Source organism: Medicago sativa, chromosome 5 (assembly GCF_051527215.1).
Source record: "Medicago sativa cultivar Bolivia chromosome 5, Bolivia_mono, whole genome shotgun sequence".
NCBI classification, from domain to species: domain Eukaryota; kingdom Viridiplantae; phylum Streptophyta; class Magnoliopsida; order Fabales; family Fabaceae; genus Medicago; species Medicago sativa.
This window is the reverse complement of record NC_140753.1, coordinates 5,570,447-5,590,483: the sequence shown is the minus strand read 5'-3', so window position 1 is coordinate 5,590,483 and position 20,037 is coordinate 5,570,447. Positions and strand designations below refer to the sequence as shown.

The 20,037-nt window shown below is 32.2% G+C and overlaps 4 protein-coding genes across 40 annotated transcripts; 1 reads left to right on the top strand and 3 right to left on the bottom strand.

Annotated features, from left to right (window-relative positions):
* Window positions 1-4,085: 4,085 nt before the first annotated feature.
* On the top strand, window positions 4,086-7,327 carry LOC146919457 (auxin canalization protein (DUF828)). The gene is made up of 7 exons (XM_085712810.1): window positions 4,086-4,396; window positions 4,527-4,843; window positions 5,706-6,084; window positions 6,327-6,506; window positions 6,632-6,681; window positions 6,762-6,819; window positions 6,973-7,327. Exons 2-7 carry the CDS (start codon window positions 4,547-4,549, stop codon window positions 7,209-7,211), a joined length of 1,203 nt encoding a protein of 400 aa, XP_085568936.1. The 5' UTR covers window positions 4,086-4,396; window positions 4,527-4,546; the 3' UTR covers window positions 7,212-7,327.
* A 1,600-nt stretch (window positions 7,328-8,927) lies between these two features.
* LOC146919456 (formyltetrahydrofolate deformylase 1, mitochondrial-like) lies at window positions 8,928-11,058 on the bottom strand. The gene is made up of 8 exons (XM_085712811.1): window positions 10,834-11,058; window positions 10,618-10,730; window positions 10,373-10,523; window positions 9,967-10,040; window positions 9,708-9,867; window positions 9,514-9,612; window positions 9,263-9,349; window positions 8,928-9,168 (listed from the first exon to the last, which is right to left on the bottom strand). The coding sequence occupies exons 1-8, from the start codon at window positions 11,029-11,031 to the stop codon at window positions 9,022-9,024; spliced, it is 1,029 nt and encodes a 342-aa protein (XP_085568937.1). The 5' UTR covers window positions 11,032-11,058; the 3' UTR covers window positions 8,928-9,021.
* A 1,022-nt stretch (window positions 11,059-12,080) lies between these two features.
* Window positions 12,081-17,638, bottom strand: LOC146919455 (boron transporter 4-like). 36 transcript variants are annotated; one of them, XM_085712816.1, is made up of 16 exons: window positions 17,499-17,638; window positions 17,345-17,386; window positions 17,075-17,133; window positions 16,829-16,890; window positions 16,654-16,735; window positions 16,225-16,298; window positions 15,838-16,036; window positions 15,566-15,680; window positions 15,400-15,449; window positions 15,036-15,182; window positions 14,740-14,777; window positions 14,337-14,506; window positions 14,018-14,191; window positions 13,815-13,910; window positions 13,335-13,451; window positions 12,081-12,694 (listed from the first exon to the last, which is right to left on the bottom strand). In XM_085712816.1, the coding sequence occupies exons 11-16, from the start codon at window positions 14,747-14,749 to the stop codon at window positions 12,545-12,547; spliced, it is 717 nt and encodes a 238-aa protein (XP_085568942.1). In that variant the 5' UTR covers window positions 14,750-14,777; window positions 15,036-15,182; window positions 15,400-15,449; window positions 15,566-15,680; window positions 15,838-16,036; window positions 16,225-16,298; window positions 16,654-16,735; window positions 16,829-16,890; window positions 17,075-17,133; window positions 17,345-17,386; window positions 17,499-17,638; the 3' UTR covers window positions 12,081-12,544. The 36 variants fall into 36 exon arrangements, with proteins under 36 accessions (XP_085568942.1, XP_085568972.1, XP_085568952.1 ...); XM_085712846.1 differs by having other exon boundaries at window positions 12,081-12,544; XM_085712826.1 differs by having other exon boundaries at window positions 15,838-15,989.
* On the bottom strand, window positions 17,530-19,331 carry LOC146919454 (beta-galactosidase 1-like). 2 transcript variants are annotated; one of them, XM_085712852.1, is made up of 6 exons: window positions 19,158-19,331; window positions 18,948-18,991; window positions 18,319-18,412; window positions 18,079-18,222; window positions 17,879-17,967; window positions 17,530-17,669 (listed from the first exon to the last, which is right to left on the bottom strand). In XM_085712852.1, exons 1-6 carry the CDS (start codon window positions 19,314-19,316, stop codon window positions 17,657-17,659), a joined length of 543 nt encoding a protein of 180 aa, XP_085568978.1. In that variant the 5' UTR covers window positions 19,317-19,331; the 3' UTR covers window positions 17,530-17,656. The 2 variants fall into 2 exon arrangements, with proteins under 2 accessions (XP_085568978.1, XP_085568977.1); XM_085712851.1 differs by having other exon boundaries at window positions 17,541-17,678.
* Window positions 19,332-20,037: the final 706 nt, after the last annotated feature.

Sequence of the window (20,037 nt, the reverse complement as noted above, 5' to 3'; positions counted from 1 at the left end):
TCCGGTGCTTTCAGAAAATCAAAAATAAAGACCAGACATGTTGGAAGAGGGTCGGAAAGTACATAATTGTCATGTGGGGTGAACTTATCTGGATTCAGAAATGTTCAAAGGGAGGGTGAAAATTAACTGTGTTAAAAGCTGAATGATAAAAAGGGTAATATTGGACTTTTCAATAATTTGTAGGGGTGAAAGTACATTTGTAGGGGTACGGGGTAAAACATCCTCCTTTCTTGCTTACAAAAAGTTTCTTTAAAATTCAAGATTGGCCCATTATGTCTTTGACTTCTTTTATATTTGATCTGAAATTTTTGAATGTTTTATGATATAACTCTTCTTTTATTTCTTTATAAAAGAATATTTTATATTACTTAGCTTGTTTGACTAGTTAACATGTATTTTAAGGTACAACATAACCTTTTTTTTCCCTCTAAAAAAAGGTACCACTTAACCTCTTATATAAAGTATGACCGACACGATAATCTATTTTCCAAGAAGACCTTTAAATAGGTCATAAAGATTTTTTTTTTTGAGAGGGGTCATAAAAGTTCTTTGCTTTCTAAATAAAGTTATAGTTTCAAAATGATATATTGTTGGTGTTATTGAAAAGTATAAGAGTTTATATTATATTTGCAATATTGATATGTAATTGAAAAATATAAACACGATTTGTTATAATAAGTCACAAACATCTATACATATAATTTTAATCAAAATCTAAATTTCATAAAAAAAATCTATAATTTACAGGCGTTAGCACAATAAAAGAACGTATACAAGGGCACAAGTGTTCATCAACCGCTAATAGTAATAATAATAATAAAATATTTGCTTATAAAAAAATAATGCAAAAGAACTTGTGCCTTGAAGGCACAAGTTAATATTTCCCTTTATTTATATAGCTCTGATTTTGCAGACTTGAAAGATTTTTTGAGTATTAAGTGTGTGTTTAAAATGACCGTAACATTGACAAATCACAATGGTTCATCAATCCAAACATTCCATTTGTTAAATATCTTAACCGGACTTGTTTACTCCTTGCGTCTTAAAATAATTGTCTTTTAAACATCTTTTTTCTTTCTCAAAATAATTTTCACTTTAAAATATCAATGCATCATTTTTTTTCCACTTTTATACCTTTATTTATTAAATTTCATCCTACTTAACTACTCCACTAACTAAAATTAATATGAATGTTTTAGTAACAGCCGTGCTATATGTCCCGAATAATGTTTCGGAAAACTTCACGGGTGAGTATTTTCTAGTTTTATAAGCACTAGTTTTGTGGAAAACGTGTGGGCCAGAGGGGAATACATGTGGGCCAGGGTGTCGGCCAATCAAAATTATTAACGACCAATTCTTGATGGAATGTTTCGCTTCACTTAGCATTAAAATAAACACTCATTTTCTTAAAAATCGTACATAAATCTTAAACGATTAATATTATAAGATGGGGAGTAAGTGATACGTATTACCTAATGTGAACGGCTACTTGTTTCCAACCCCTAATCACAACATCTGTACGTAAGATATATAAATGGATTCGTCAATTTTAAATAAGAAAACTCAATTTAACGATAGCAACAAATCGAAGCAAATAAGTGTTGTGTTGACTTTTTTTCTTCTTTTCTTCATCTGAGAAAAAGTAGAGTTGTTTTTATTCAAATTATATTGGACTTGTGTGCAAATCTATCAAAGTTGGTACACGATTAGGCACTCTCACGTTTAGTTCTTTGTATTTGCACATATTGACTCTTACTAGCTAGTACACTTCCAAATTTCAAATCAGTATTCATTAGATTGCCTATCCAAAAAAAGTATTCATTGGATTGGACATTGGAATCTTATCCCTTTCGATATTTCAAATTAGTGATAATTCCCTTGAGAAAGAGAGAGTTCGTTGCCAATTTATTTAGCTCATTTGGCTTGATTTCGAAATCCTAACGCCAAGTACCAAACACGAGACAAAGACCACATTCTAAAAAGTTTTAAATACTTCTAATATACACTAAAATAGTCTCACAAGACGCATTTTACAAAAGACAAAATTGCGAGGGCTCATATATGATGTAAAACAGACAATAACTCATAAATACAATGTTATGGACTTGGGATCGAGACATTATCTTAGAAGTGTTATAAGCCACATGACCTTAAGTGTGGGCTATGCTTTTGGTACAATAAAATAGTCCCAAGTAATCGAGACTAATGATAACTTTTGCCGAGCAACTTTTGCATAGACACAACCCCAAATAAAATTTATTTAGGCACACACACATTTAAAAAAAATAAAAAAATTGTCGAGCTTGGTAACGCAAGCTTGTGACCTAAGTAGGGGCATTAAGATGTTGGGAGGTCTTTGATGCGTGAAAAAAAAATTAAAAAGAAAAAAAAGAAAAAATTAAGTGATGTGACTAAATTATTATTTTTTAATTTTTTTTATCATCTATGCATGTATGCTCAAATACTTTTAATTTGTCCTCGTGAGCTTAACTCAGCTGGTTGGGACAATGCATAAAATATGCAAGGTCCATGGTTCAAATCCCGACCACTACCAAAAAAGAAACTTTTAATTTGAGGTTGTGGCCAACTAAATATTTTTCATTGTTGCCTTAGAAAAAGTATGATAACTTTCTAAATCACAGGGAAAGAATAAGGACATCCCTTTCTGATTTTCTTCTTTGGCAATGAAAAACTTAGAAGTCCCCTTTCTCTATAATCCCAACTTAAATCTCATAAAGACCACTCATAGCCACATTGGAGAGTGTCATAATAATAATAATAATAATAATAATAATAATAATAATAATAATAATAATAATAATAATAATAATAATAATAATAATAATAATAATAATAATAATAATAATAATAATACCGAAAAACTATCTGAGTGCTAGATAGTTTTTTGACCTACCAACACACGTTGGCTCAGTTGGTAAGGAACGGGCCACTTCCCCTCAAAAGGTTGTGTGTTCGATTCCCACTGCCGATGTGAGAACGGTGTTGGTGGGTAATCTGTAAGTACCTCTGTAAGTGCCTTTTGGGCCCGGAGGCCTGCCCTGACCCTGGTGGTTACCGGAGCCGAACCCACCTAAACTTTATTTTACCAAAAAAAGATAGTTTTTTGACCTCATAAATTAATTTTGTCATTATTGAAAGTCTTGTGATAAATATGATACAGTATGATTTAAGAGTGTTTATAATTAAGTACTAGTAGTAAATGTTACTTACGATAAAATTAAGTTTTGTACAATATTTCAAAACTGAATCAAATTGTATGATTTTTTTTTTTATCAAATCTAGCTAATTGGATGATTTATTGGTTGAACTATGAATAACACCGTCTGCAATTTAATTATTTGAGTGGTTCCTCTTGGAGAAAAAAAAATTGAGTGGTTCAATCACAAATTTGTTTCAACTCAAACGGATTAAACAGGGTTGGCTTAAAGGTCATGTATCCCAAGCTAAGACTTTAATTTTAATAATTTTGAGTCAAAATTGATCTAAAAAAATTCAATTTAACTATAAATATATAGAGTAATATGGTAAATTAATTATAAAGTCTCATATTCTCTTTGACTGAGATTTGAACCTTTTGTTAAAGCAAAACTTTTTTTTTAATAAGCCTATCAATAAATATAGATCATTCTTTGTAAAAAAATAAAATTAATATCTATCATTCAAATATTATTGGTTTTTGTCATGAGTTGAAATTTTTGTGTGAACCAACTTGAATACGATCACAATGATCAAACTCTTTTTCAAAAATTTAACATTGTCGTATTTTCAAGGTGGAATTCAAATCTAGAACACTTGAGCAAAGCTGAAAAAAATCTTTTTTCATCTCATCGAATGTTTTTGGATTATTATAAGTAAGAATCAAAACTTATGACTAATTTTTCCAAAGATGGAGTGTTTTAGAGAATTGTGAAAAGTACCATAGGAAGATTACAAAAGCAATAGTATCTACGACGACACGACTCCACCGTCCAGACCAAACTACTGGTCCATCCAATCCAAGCACATTGATTGGATTGGCTTACACTTACACTCTTACACATACACATAGAACAATCGAAAAAAGTACTCCTACTACGTACGAAAACGCGCTAAACTAAACCAACGTTGTAACTAAAAAGGTTCACTACTACCACCGTACTTTGGTTTTCATTTCTTCATAGACAAGAACCCATACCCACTTATTCAGGATTATGTTTTTCTTAAATTCACAACCATATTACTTTGTTTTTTTCTTTCTTTCTATCCATTCAACCTTATAATATTCTTTCTTTACTATAATCTTCTTCCTTCCACCACATTCTTCTTAACACAACACTTCTGTCTCCTATATCTCACTCTCAACTGATCTTAACCTTCTCTTCATCAAAATTACAAGGTTTCTCCCTATAACTTTTTCTTTTTAGCCCTATATATATATATATATTTGTGGAGATCATCAAAGTTTATAAATCAGATGGAATTATTTTATTTTATTTTTATGAACTCATATATTTTTTGATGTACAGAATTTGTGAGTGGTTAGTAAATGATGGATCAAAAAAATGAAAGTGATATGTTTCAACATTGGAGAAAAGGATCATGGCAATGGCAAGGGTTAGAGTTTGAAGATATGAAAGAAAATGATGAACTAAACAAATTAATGTTCTCTTTGCCAGAAATTCCTGAGCCACCAACACCTCTTGAGCCTATGGAGTTCTTGTCTAGATCCTGGAGTCTTTCTGCTTCTGAGATTTCAAAGGCTCTTACTGAGAAACATAAGCAATCTTTTCTTGATAAGACTCATGAAACATTGCCGGAAGTGATTTCTGCGCCTCAATTAACGGTAAGCTTATTCATCGAGTCAATGTTGACTAGCAATACATTTCAGGCCTATTTGGATTGATTTATTTGAGTTTATCTACTCGCATAAGTATTTGTGAGGTCCGTCTGGAAGAGTATATGGGAACCGTTTATTAAACGTCCATAAGCTCTCAGGGACAACTTATAGATTATATGAAAAAGTATGTCTTTATTTTATCTTTTATTGTAGAAATAGCTTATAAACGCTTAATTAAATTGTTTATCCAAACAAATTGTGACCATGTTTGGATAAACAACTTAATTAAGCGTTTATAGCATAAGTACATTTCATATAAGTGCTTATGAATAAGCTATTTATACAACATAAGATTAAATGAAATCAGACTATTTTCATAAGCTATTCTGGAGAGCTTATAGATAATAAGTTGAAAACAGCTTGTGGAAGAGTCATAAGCTCTCCTAAATAATCTCACAAATACTTAATGCATTTTAGATCAGGACTAGTTGAACGAATTATATGAACTTAACTACAAACGTAAACCCTTAAGCTGTCTTCAACTTATTTTCATAAGCTCTCCAGGATAGTTTATAAGAACAGCTTATAGATACTATGAAAATAATTTGACTTCATTTTAAATTGTGTTATATAAATAGTTTATACATAAGCATTTATATGATAAGCATTTATGCTATAACGCTTAATTAAGTTATTTATCCAAACAGGGCAAATAGCATTAGATATTTGTTTGTTTGTTACCTAAAAATTAAGCAAAAGACTAATAAAGTTGAAACCCAGATATGGACAAATAAAGAATAACAACATGTTTGGTTGGTGTATTTTTTATGTTCTTTCAAGCTTCAAGTTCTGTGTTCATCTTTTGCAGCCTGGAAAGCTCATACCATTTACTAATTGTCGAATGGGTACTATTGGAAAATGGTTACACTTACATCAGAAGCATCATGGGAATGCAAACACTTCTGTTAAGAGGAAAGATCGAGCACGTGTAGAGAATGCGCACGTGCATTCTGCACTATCAATTGCCGGACTAGCCTCCGCGTTGGCTTCTGTGGTTGCTAGTAGTGACAATCACTCTAAATTGGATGTTGCTATGGCTTCAGCCACACAGCTCTTAGCATCTTATTGTGTTGAAATGGCAGAGTTAGCAGGTGCTGATCATGACCGTGTCGCTTCTACTGTTAAGTCTGCGGTCGATATTCAAACGCCAGGTGATCTAATGACTCTTACTGCTGCAGCTGCAACAGGTACTTACTTTTTCTTTCTATCAATGTTTTAAGAATCAAACTCAACCAGACAGTTCAACGGCTCAATGTTGAACTGTGAACTGACATTATCTATGGTTTAGCTATTTGAGTGGTTCTATTGCGATTTTTTCGTGGTTCAGTGTCTGGTTCGTTTTTAAAACATTGTTTTCTATGATTGTAAGTTGTAGGATTTGATATGGAACAATATTGATGGTTTGGTCTAATTTTTTGTTTCCTGTAAGCTTTGAGAGGAGAAGCAGCTTTGAGAGCAAGATTTCCAAAAGAAGCAAAGAAAAATGCATCAATTAGTCCCTATGATAGAGGAATTGCAGAAACACATTGTTCTCCTGCTTCTGAGTGTCAGATATTTGATGAGAACCATTCTCCATGCGAGGGAGATTTGTTGCAGGTTACGGAAAAAGGTACAAATTGTAAAAGCTCATACTTAGCTCTTTCTCAATTAAAAGGAATAAGGAATTCACATCATTGCATTCGATTTTATTTTGTATCATTATTTTTACTCTATGGTTGATATATTTCATTTCAGGTGCATTACGATGGAAACATGTGGCTGTTTACATCAACAAGAAATATCAGGTACTCTAACTCATGCCTAAAAACAAAAATTAAAGAGATGAATTTTGGAGATAAGAAATTGTATTTATCTTAATTTTCAGGTCAAAATTAAGATCAAAAGCAAGCACATTGGAGGAGCTTTCTCCAAAAAGAATAAATGTAAGCATTTTTAAACATATCTTGACTGTAACAATCATATGCACATAACTTGCTGCAACTATCTATTGCCAATATGTCATTGTAAAAATCATTTTCTTCAGAAATTTTTGTATGGTTCTTTCTTTTGAGTATAGATTGATTATTATTTTATAGGTGTGGTTTATGGAGTGTGTAATGAAGACTCTGCATGGCCATACAGAAAAGAAAGGGAAGCTTCTGAAGATCTCTATTTTGGCCTCAAAACTGCACAAGGTCTTCTAGAATTTAAGTGTGAGAGCAAACTCCACAAGCAAAAATGGGTTGATGGAATAGAATTTCTACTTGGTCGAGTCAACTCTGCTGAAACAACCGAAAAATCTATGAATTTTTTAAATATTAGTACCAGTTCTTGATTTGTTTGGATTTTGTATATGTCTCAATAGAGTAGGACATATAAAATTTTGTCAAACTATGAAACTCATAAGAACGTTATATTATACCTCTACCATACAAAATGTAATCACAAAAATGAAATAATGTTCACTACAGGAGCTGCTTATGGCTATGTTTGTTAATACGTGTTACCACAGTATCATAGATTTGAGGCAATGTCGATGTCATTTAAACACGATTTTCTGAAATATTAAAAATCACGACACGACAACAACAACAACATCAACAATCATGATTTAAAACCTTAGTAATACCTATAAGTACCAAATGTGCAGCACAAAAGTACTGAGGCATTTAACATCAACCTTTTTATTTATAGTATATTTATTTAAAAATCTAGGATTGTTGTAGTTTAGTAAATGGAATATCAACATACAATATAATAGTACATAGACATCAAATGTGCTTGCTATCCATGACATCCACAGTGACAGCTTGCTATCCATGACATCCACAGTGACACTGAGCCTCAAGACAGCTTCTAATGCTGCAATCAGAAGGACAGAGCTTTAAGCAATCATCATCAAAGGCACATGTTGAATTTGGCAAGGTTTTGGCAACAGAATGTTCAGGGCCAAAGGGACATGCACATTGGCCATTGAGGCATATACTAGGCAACTCGAGGCAGTTCTTTTCGCAAACTCCTGCATCACATCGGCTTTCACAGTCTGCATCTGTTTGACATTTAATATTATAAGTTTGTTGTGCCTGTGCTGCTACCATCCTTTTGAGTTGTACCCCTGCAAGCCAAAAGCATGTATTAGATGCAAGAATAATGAAGATTATCCATAAAGCCAACTTGGATGAAGCTTCTTTCATGTTTTTGGGAATAATTTAGTAAAATATTTGTATATTTAAATTTGCAATATAATGAGGTATGTATATTTCAATTGTGTCAATGGTAGTTTGGTGTTAGGTCGAACACACGTTAGTTGCTATCCAAAATTGTTAACATCCTTTATTCATGTTTATTATTTTTTCCATCTAAAATTTTGCTAAATGGCCAATTGGCCATTAAGAGCATATTAGGCTTACAACTTGGACATACGACATGCAAAAGAGAGCCTTGCGGTTGGGAGGGGAAACTCCACTAAAGGTGGCAAACCAGATTTTTCGACGAAAATTTATTGTTGACAAAGTTGGTATATACTTTGCACCAATAACATGGTTAATAGCAATTACAAGTTTTGCACCAGTGAATAGAACCAAAACTATTAGTTTAATGCCTTGTGTTTCTTGTTAGTTTTAGATTTGTCTTGTGTTAGTTAGTATGTTATTGTGCAGCTTAGGTTTTTTCTGTTTTTTGATTTTCTGTTTTAACTGTTTTACCTGTTTTCCTCTTTCCCTTTCCACCTTGAATCTATGGATCCCTCAAAGAGTATACAGTTTGGATAAATTAAAACCAACAATAGTGACAAATATATCTTGGTCAATCCAATTATTATACAATAACTTAGCTACTCCGAAACCACATAAACCAGACCAAAACATCACATTATTATGCAGGAAGAGCTAGATGCAACATCTACAGTTACACCTTTATAAAAAAAACTCAGCAGCATATTGATCATCTATTATATTTCCAATCAGATTATAAATACGTACTGTCTAATTTAAATGTTCTTTGCATCTGTTCTCAGGTGAAAATTTTAACAGGTTAAAAGTGTCAAGGTATATCAGAAAGTCTTATCACTAAAGTAGAATATAATGTGAGTTGTTCAATTACACATTTTGGTAAAATATTACATTATGTATAGTTTATGTTTGCCCTCAAAATACAACAGTATTCTTTTCTTCATATGGTAATACTCGAAGCTCGCAGTAAGATCTGATTGCCATTGACAGACATTGCTTCTCAATGTTCTCCGATTTCTGCACAAAGCTCTGCAAGTCATCTTTATGAGAAACTCTCTCAACCTGCAGTTGAAAAGGTTGTAGCATAATTTATGAATAAAGCAATCAATTTGACTCAAATGAGTTTAAAATATAAACATGTGTTAAATTTGTTCACCATTTGTTCAATAATAGGTCCAGCATCACGTCCTTCAGTCACAAAATGACTTGTCGCACCAATTATTTTCACACCTGCATCAAAGGCCTGCCAAGATAATCTATCATATTAAACACATTTGCACCATGTTTGGATAAACAACTTAGTTATTCCATATGTTATAAGCTGTTTTTATAAGCTATTCTAGAGAGCTTATGAAAATAACCTAAAGATAGCTTATGGCGAAGCCTCTCATCCCCCAAGAAGATTACCTGCTTAAATGGATTGCTGCCTCTAAATGATGGCAACAAGCAATGGTGAATGTTAATTATATCCTTTCCATAACTCCTTAAAAAGCTACTGGATATTATCTACACAAATAAATCAGTTGCCACAATTACTCTTAAGAAAATACTGAAATAATAGTAAACATTCAGAGAGCATGAATTCTAACAAGTTTTTTTACCTTCGTATACCTTGCTAGTACTAAAAAATCAGTGTCTTGAACCAGCTTTAAGATATCCTCTTCTCTTTTATTCTCTTTTGTTGTTTTTAAATAATGATATGGAATATTGTGCCTTTGAAGAAAACGAATCACTTCGCTTTCTGGACCTCTATCATGGTTACTGTTAAATGTGATCATGGGAGACAATGAGTAAGATTGAAAAAATATATTACATAGAAAAACATAAATCAGTTTAGCTTAGTAGTTTATGAAATTTCACCTAATTACACAAGTGATATCCACTGGAAGTCTTCCATCCTGCCATCCATGTAACGAATCAATCAGACAATGGTCCTGCAACAATATAGAGAGGGCATTACGTTTTCGAGTGCATAAAAGTCTACTTATATCATCAGTTTGAGAAATGTGTCAATGACTCAATTTGTGCCTTTATTTGTGTAATTTGTGCCTTTATACATATAAATTATAGGATCTATACTTATTGAAAAAATATATTATTATTACTACAATATCTTATTTATTGATAAATTTATCAATTGATCAATGATGAATACAAGCGACTCTATTTATAATTATGAGCTCAAATAAAATGAAGATAACATGGATAACTAACCTAACTAACTCTATTTATAGAAACATGTTAACAAACTTTTAATAATGTGTACCTGGTTTGATGCAAGAACAGCAATCTTATACTTAGGATCAAGAGCTGGCACTTTTAGAATAGATCTCACAGCATTATATGTTTTAGAGATTTTTAAGAAATCGTCTTCCATTTGCATTCGAGGCCACTTAACATGATCGAAAACAAAATCACTGTAATAACAATGAGAAAAATAAAATGAATTGAATATGTGTGTATGCTAGTTAGTTAAAAGACAAATAATGAATGAGATTAGTAAGTAGTTACGTTCTAGAGTAGAAGAGTCCTTTATTTTGAGGTACAAAAACATCCGCAGCAATAATGTTACCACCATTTGAGGCAATGCAATCTGATAGTTTTGCTACAATTCCAATTGAATCCTATCACAAAAACAAAAAAATAAAAAAAACATTTCACATGTGATATTGGATAATGAAATGATGATAATAATTCAATGGATGTGAGAATATGAATGGCACTTACAGGACATTGAAAGACATGGATACCATGAGTTAGGAAGGAACTTGAAGCAGAATTATCATTAAAAGAATTGTGACTGTAATTTCTGACAACTTTGGAACTGAAACCAGAACACAATCTTCGGATGTTGTTCATTTCATTTGGTTGTCTCAAAATTAATCTGTTTAATTTGAGTTGTGCAATTGTGTTCACACACCACATGTAATTGTTCAATTATTTGGATATACTAAAGTCCCATTAATTATTTTCCTGAACTTATATACGTGGTCTAAAACATTGGAAAGTGACTTGGCTATGCTAAATGTATGTATAATAAAGTCTATCTAAAGCAATAGAAAAACAAATACACACGTGTACACACACACAAGAAGATATGTACTGATTTCTTTATAACTAATTTAGAAGTGATAATTCAATGATTGGGATGGACCATAGCTCCATCTTTTTGGATACAATTATTTAGTACTTAGTCTATATATCTATATACTCAATAAAAATGAGAGGTTTATTATATAAAAATAAAACAAAGAAACTTTCTTTCTCTTGTTGAATTGAATGTGGTCTTATACTCAAGTACTAGGTTCCTTCACTGAGCCTATTAGGAATCATTTTTTAGAAACAACTAGTTACAAACCCGTGCTTCGCACGGGGGTTAGCTACTTTTTTGACAAAATATTATATCAGACGGATAGATTGCGAAATGACAGATAATTATAAACCATAACACAATATTTAGAGTACTCCTGCAAGTGAGTACTCTTTTTTTTAAGGGATTCACTAATTAAAAGTTTTAAGAATAAACCTATCATCCACAAAATATATACTACATAATGCAAAATAATAAAATAGAATTAACTTGAATCAATTAGTATCAAACCCTTATTTTCCGCATATGTTACAGAGCAGAGGGTTGCATATAAATAGGAATCATATCACTCAATATCAAATCCCATAATTGCAATGTATTTACAATCATAAGTTTCATGGCCATGACAAATTATTATGCTACAATTGCCAAGGGATTGATTTTATTTGCTAGAATGATACGTCACTATTAGTGAAGCATCAAGGAACATTGAATGGACAAAACATATTTGAGGTTTACTACATCAGGATCTTACCTGTCTAAGAATTTAGATTGTGCTGATAATCTGTAAGTCTTCTACTGTATTTGCACAGTTGGAAGTACATATAAATGAGCCTTCATATACATTATGCGCAATAGAAATAAATGAAAAGTATAACAGGTCTTTCAAAACACAAAACCATAATTCAATTGATTGAGAAATTTCTGTGCACAACTTATAATTCGAAAACAATCATTAACGGAAACAAAATACTATAAACTGATAATGTCATACATAAAAACACCATAAGTCTGGCAGCAGCAAAACATAACTGAAAACTTCAATGCAGCAATTAAAAGAAAAAACAAAACAAAATGAAAGGACGACGGACTTGGACATCAGCAACACAACCAAAACTCGATAATCTTTCAAGAGACTTCACTCATCGGCTTCAACCTTAACACGCACCAGCTTAGGCTCTTTTGTCACAATCAATCAAAACAATATCATCTGCTGATTTGACGCTATCAGCAGATCGCTTTCCCAAAGATTTGCTAGTTGGAGTCACAACTGAATCAACTGCGGCAACATCATCTTTGTTGGTTGAATCAACCAGCTTTGGCTCTTTTGTAGCAGATCCATCAGAACTATAGCAAATAACAATTGAAGTTTGTCAAGGCATACATACCAGTGGCATATAAAGGAGTTTTAGTGTCTTTAAATCCTCGAAAAACTCCCTGCATTGCTAATGAAAGAAGAACCGCAGGAGCACCAAGAGATCTCAATTTCAAGTACTGCTGTGCAGGATGTAGCATAGGAGAATCCCGTACAAATGATTCATATTAGCCTATAAGTCTCGTAATGTTTAAACAAAAGTAATTATAGAAGTCACACTTATTAAAGTTAAATACTCAAAGATACAGGATGTCATGAGAAAGGTTTACAGAAAAGTACCAATTACATTTACACTTGTACATAAAAAGAATTTAATCCATAGATACCATCACACCTACTGATACCAATTCTTAACAACGATGTTATACTTTCCCACAGATTATACTTTGAGCAATTCTTGTCATTTCAGTCCAATAGAAAACATATAGAAACATAGAAAATCAAATAATAACAATAAAAAATCAATGCATTCATTTGGGGGAATGTCTAATCATGCAAAACAACCTAATTTTTTATGTCATCTCACTCAATTTCACAAAATCAAATCCAAGGGCAGGTTCAGAACCATGCTCAGGAACAATTAGTAATTTAGTTATTATTCGTGTCGTGTTTGACGTCCGTGTCGGCAGGTTCAGAACCAGAATTTTATAGGACGGGGCAAAGATCAAAATATAATATGAATTAATAATAAAAAACATATATAACAATTGCCGAATATATTTATTAGCAAAAGGATGAGAGGATCAGAAGGTGTAGGCTTACATTAGGATCATTATCCATTTCTATAAACACTGCTTGCATCGTTTCATATATTCCAGAGTTGCTAGCTTTCTTCCCTATGCTTTCCTTGGCACTTTTAACCATCTTTCTCCTGATCAACTACAGTTCAAAGGAAAATGAATCACCATATCCAGGCTTTGTGTATATAAACAACTTAATCAAGAGTTTATAGCATAATCACTTATCATATAAATTTTATCTATAAAAAAAAAGATAAAAGTCAAATTATTTTCAAATACCATGTAACATGTGATCATAGGCTATCCTTGAGAGCTTATGAAAGTAAGCAGAAAACAGCTTATTTGTATGTCATAATTTGTTTTCATAATCTCTCTCAAACTGTCTCGCAAATGCTTATACCAATATATAAGCTCAAATAAGTCAATCCAAACAAACCCCTAATATCAAATTCAACCTTGCTACTCAATACAAAATTACAATTATCAATACTCATTTACACACCTGTTTCTTGAGAACAGCCAGACTCTTAGTGTGCATAGGGGATTGAGGCAGAACTCCATTTGAAGGAGGCAAACCAATTAGTCCACAAAGCAAAGTCTAAATGTTTGATTCAAAGAAAAGCATTAGTTCTGCTGGTATCATTAATGTGAGTGACAATTAAACATCTCCATACAAGATATTATATATAAAATATAAATATATACCATGAATCCTAGTAACAATATGTCATAGTGATACACCGAAGGTTTCTTGAGATTGAATTCCTTTTGTTGTGCCAGTTGGGATGCAACACTATGGTCAAAGAAGTAAAGCCCTGCTATCATTAAGGCTGGAACAAAAGCAGCAAAAATATGTTCCAGAGAAACCTTCCCCATATCCTGCAGTAGAAATTATGTCAGTAACTTCCAAAACTATGTCATGTTTGGATACATAACTTAATTAAAGTGCTTATGTGTAAGATATTTATCAAACAAAAGATATAACAAAGTCCAATGGTTTTCAATATGCTATAAGTTGTTTTACCTTGATTACTGTCCAGTGATGTAATGATGCAGATTCCCAAGCCAAAGGTGCAATGAGTCTTCTTGGAACTCCAGAAGGTACTTTATTTGCTACTACAGTAAATGATAAAGCTGTCCACACCACTACCAAGAATGGTACTCCGTAGTCTGCAATGAAACTTCTTAACCACCCTGCTCAATAAACAAACAATGTCAGTTTCCTCCATCCAACCATGCTAATGATTGGTCCGGGTTGTGTGCAGTCACAACCTCATTACTGCACACAGTTGGCCACATTTGGAAAGATACACATTACATGAAATTAATACAATGCAGAGGTCAGTAAGGACTAAAAATGATGAATCAAAAAGAACTCTTATTCATATTTGGAAGGATTTTCGGCACAACATGATTTGTGTGCGTACCTTCTTTCATCTTCTCTACGGCTTCAAGCAAAGGTTTTCTATTAATTTTCCGCAACCACAGAAAAAAATATAATCACATATCAGAATTCATACCAAAGGAACAGTTTATTCACAAACCCTTACAAAAGGGAAAGTTTGGTCCCGTAAGACTTATAAATGATTAAGATAGAATCAAGCTCAATACATCAAATTAAAAAAGGTAGATTTATATATATGGCTGCAATTGCATTAAGAGATACTTCTTCCCTTATAAATAAATGCAGTACAAATAAATTTGAATTTCTGATAGTCATTACCGTATCTGAAGAATCCTCTGACATCAACACTGAAGGTCTGCTGTTGCTGTCATCTCTCCCAAATATATATGATGATCGGACCTTGCTTGATCCATGCTTTTGAGAAGAAGGCATAAATTGATTTGAAGCTCGACCGATAAAAGATGACTGAAATATTTAAAACAAAATAACTCAGAAATAATCACATTAAACATAATTCTGTATTGCTGATAAAAACAGTTTTGTGGTTCAAGTATATACTGAAGTTGTCAGAAAAACATCTACATATATAGACCCCCTACAATTTTATTTAACAAATTTGCTGGGATAAAGGAGCACTTCATCAGGTAAAATAGCTATGTTCTAGCAGTTCAAAGTAACCTACCTTTGATGATTTAGTTATGTTTTGGCCAATGTGTGGCATATCAAATATGGCTGCAGCATACAATAATGGAACAAACCGTTAGCATTGTCATAATCTTGAAGCCTGATTGGTGTACATTGCATAGGTTTTGCCAATTTCGTGAAATACTAAAATTAATAGATCTTACATGGAGTTCTTCCTTTTATCTTGGTATCAGGAACAACATTTAATTTCTTTATGAGATTGAAAACTCCCCTGCTGCTTTCATCTTCAGCCGGTGAAAAGAATTGAGCGTTCTTCTCCTGTTACACATTACAATTTTGATATGAAAACAAAAATAATCATCATTTCATCACATGAGTACCTTAGTGCATGCAAAGATGGAAATGCAATAAACTTCTGCCAAAATCAAAGTGACAACAATACATTTACTATAGTAGCTGAGAAGCAAGAACTCACAACTCTATAAGAGAGGGACTGTTTGGCTAGCCTCTCCTCAGTTTCCTCATCAGATGATACATATGCATCATCTTTATCCATAAACATCTGCGGGATCATCTGCTTCGCCTTCTTCAGATTGATCTTCACAGCATCAGATGGAGCAGTGAAGTCTTCAACTTCATCGTCAGAATTTAACAACACTTGCTTTCATACAAAACTGAATCCAAATATTTAAAATATCTAAAACAAAACTGAAGCAAAATCAATCCAAAACTACAAACACAACACTCATTTGTACAAACTTCCACATATCTAATTTCTATCCACCTTTTACTGCATGAAAATGAAAATAGAAAATCATACATCATAGAAATTCAAGCCATGATTAAAAAACCAGGATTATACCTTTAATTTGATTGCCTCTCAAATATCATAAATAGAAATTCACGCTTTTGCTATACAGACGAGCTTGTCACTGCCTCTAGAACATAACAATGTCAATAAATTTGCAAGCTTAGTGGAACCAAATAAAACAGAAAAAACTGAAGAGGGGATTATCTAAGAACAACTGCAGCTAAAGCTAAACATTAATCCCACCCTCCACACAAAAAATCTAAAAAATTTCTACCAAAGACATATGAATTAACAATGCAGATGAAGAACAAATCTGATTTCTCAAATGCCACATTGTGTACATGCCTAGAATTTATCATGAAGTTCATCAGAATTCATAACCACATTGTATAAATGTATACTCAAAAAATCAATGGTAACTATTTCAAATTTATTTCATTAAAAATTATTTAAATTTCTTGATGACATGATTAGTGTTACCTGAATGCTATGACTTCAACAAACTCTGTTTAGTCACCTCTAACATTCAATCCAAAAAATTATGGAACCGAACCAATGTTTCCTGCAGCAAAAGTAGTAATCATATGACCAGATCAAAATCACCTTATATATAAAAAAGTAAGTGCAAGATAAAAGATATTAAAAAGAGAATTGCCTCAATAGCTTCTTCTCTATATATGCTGCTCTTGAGATAATTATCTTCTTGCAACACATCTGCTATTGCATTAGAAACCAAAGAAAACCTTATAAAACACACAAGAGAGACTCAAATTATGCAGCACAAAAATCCATAGAGCTAGTTTCATGATTAAAATGCTACTCTAAACCACTTATGCAATTACTTGAACCTTCAGGACTTCAAATACACTCAAATTTTACAGAAATTTAAATCCAAACTTACAAAAATTTAGTCACCTCTAACATTCAATCCAAAGAATTATGGAACCAAACCAATGTTTCCTGCAACAGAAGTACTAATCATATGACCATATCAAAATAACCTTATATATAAAACAATACAGTGTCACGAAAAATCATTTATTAGTGTACTATTATCATGTCGTTACATGCTATTTGGAAATACAATGTCTTAATTATGCTCTCAAATAATTATGCTCCATAAAATTATTTTTTAGGGAATATACTGATAAATCTTATTATATGGACTAACATATTACACTCTATCACCAGACTTTCTTGACATATCCTTGACCTGAAAGTTCAAATAAAAAAAATGATAAGATAGTAATAACTATATGTCATAACTCAGAAGTGTAATGAACGGGAACAATAAATGGTTATGATTGTCAAATTGTAGTCATCACCTTGCAAGCAATGGAGCAGTACTGATATGAATCAGCTCCATTTGAGTTTCTGCTGCCAAAGCCGCATGATGATGCATCATCCAATGCTGACCCACATCGTGGGAGACGATGCAGAACCCGCCGTTTGTTGCATTTGTATTGTTGCGATCAAAGAGGAATCAAATACAGACACTAAAACAACTTCATTAAAAAATTGAATTACTTAAACCCATTTATTTACTTTTATTGGCAAACATAATTCTAGTAAGAATTTGTTAGGTGTGTGGCTGCATACATAAAAGAGGAACAAAAGTAATGTATAGTCCGACTTATATTATATCTAGCTTGCATTTATCTTCTTCTTATGGAAACCTAAGAAATAAGAAGCAAGGCATCAATACCAGCCAGTCCAAGCTTCTGTCCACATCTTTGGTTTGTAATCCTTATTTGGAAAGAAATAATCACAATAGAAGCCATTGCAGGTATTAATCTGTAAAATTATTTACGTCGAAATTAGAAGCTGAAATCCTTGGAGGCATAAAAGACTATATCAAGAATAAAAATGTATTTTTAAAAAATGATACAATTCAGCTGAACTTACAACAGGATCAGGAGCATCATCTTGCTTACACATGATCCACAGAACTCTGATACCGAGTCCTATAGCCATATCTGCTGCCCGTTTCGTGTAGGATGTACCAGGAGCACCAATTTCATACTCCATAGGTCCATATTCATTTTCAATCTACACAAAATTAAAAGTTCTAGTCAATTAATAAAACATTAGATAATTTAAAGCTAAGATAGATTAAGTAGAAAGTTAGCAGCATGTTTAGTATACCTGAGACATAATTATTGGACCACCCTGAGACTCAAATAGCTTTTCTGCTTTCATCATATCAACAATCTTCTCAGTAAATTTTTGCATTTGAAACCTCAATATAAAAACAAAAACTAATTAGAAGGTACTAACCAATGAAAAGGGAAATAAAACCAAACATGAAAACCCCTAAAAATCAATCAAAGAAAAATTGATACCAAAATTATCACTATCCGTCGTCTAAGTCGGTAACGCGCAACCATTCAATCACCGGCGACGAAACCCTCTCCGATTTTCGTTTCACAATACAAATTGCATTGCAAAAAATTCCAAATCCTTGTTCAATCACCGGACCTACAAATTCATCCTAAATCCAACAAACTAATAATGAAAATTGATTTTTGTTTGTGTTAATTACAATTGGTTTCAAAAATCATAACTTCTATAAGCAACTGCATACAACAAACCTTAACACAACAATATCACCCTTCATTTAGCAACATATCTAAAATTCAAAATGCAAAAAACAAACAATATCATACATTAGAGAGATGAATGAAAATTTAATTAAAACAAATTTCATCCCAAATATTGGTATTTTTCAGATCAAAGAAGGAAAACGGGATTGGGTTTCAAAACTCTAATTTCACCTTGCTTCTTTCTCTTCCTCGGCTTCTTCTTCTTCTTCTTTGATCTGTACAGGAAAAAAAAACTTTACCATGCAATCAATTAACCAAAATGCAGAAACAAAGAAAGAAAAAACTGAAAAACAGAAAACCTAAAACTCAAATTGGGAAAGAAAAAAAAACCTGAAAAAACCAAATTGAAGAAATAAGCTTGAATTTGAGCTAACATCTTACCAGGATTAAGTTTCCAAGCTTGCATGTTGATTTGGAATGGATTTGGTTGATGAATTTGGTAGGAATTGGAAGAAAGGGGGGAGGTCGAGAGAAGTAGAGAGAGGGAGGAGAGTTCTTTCTGTTTCTCTCGTTCCCGTTTCTCTCTTTCTCTTTTCTCATATTACCCAAGTGCCCGTTGATTTTACCAAAATGCCCTTCTCTCAATTTACAGGATTACGAAAATGCCCTCAGAAGGGCAAAATGGTAAAAAGCACGGACAATTATTTTCATATTTAGTTTAGTAGATTTGTTCCTTTAAAGAAGATTTGAACAATCCAGCAAATATGAGGAATTTTTCAGTCAAGTATTGAAAGGTTAAAATTACTATATGCAACAATAGAAATTTTTTGTATAACTAAATTACTATATGAGGATTTTTTAGTCAAGCATTGAAAGGTTAAAATAAATTTTCTTTGCAATTTATTTTCATTGCTTTGATAAAAAAAAAAAAAACTATTTGCAACAATAGAAAAATTGAACACATTTGCATGGTGTACTAAAAAAAAATTTAATTAAATACAATTTGTTACACAAGAAGACACATAAAAAATTCCGTATATCACAAAAATATAAACAAGCCCAGTAAGGACTATTTCATTTATCGAAACAAGCTTCAATTTTCTTTACTTTTCCTAAATAACGTTTTTTTTAGCAACCTAAATAAAGTTAATAAATGGTAATCAATTGAAGTTATTTCCATGGTCATCCAGTATTCATATTACCAGTAAAAGAAAATCAAGCCTCATCTACCAAACGAGTGGCTTGAAATAAGTTAAGCATGTGATGCATTTAGTTAACAAGGTAAAGTTAACAAGTGTCCCTATGCACACAAGATTTAAAA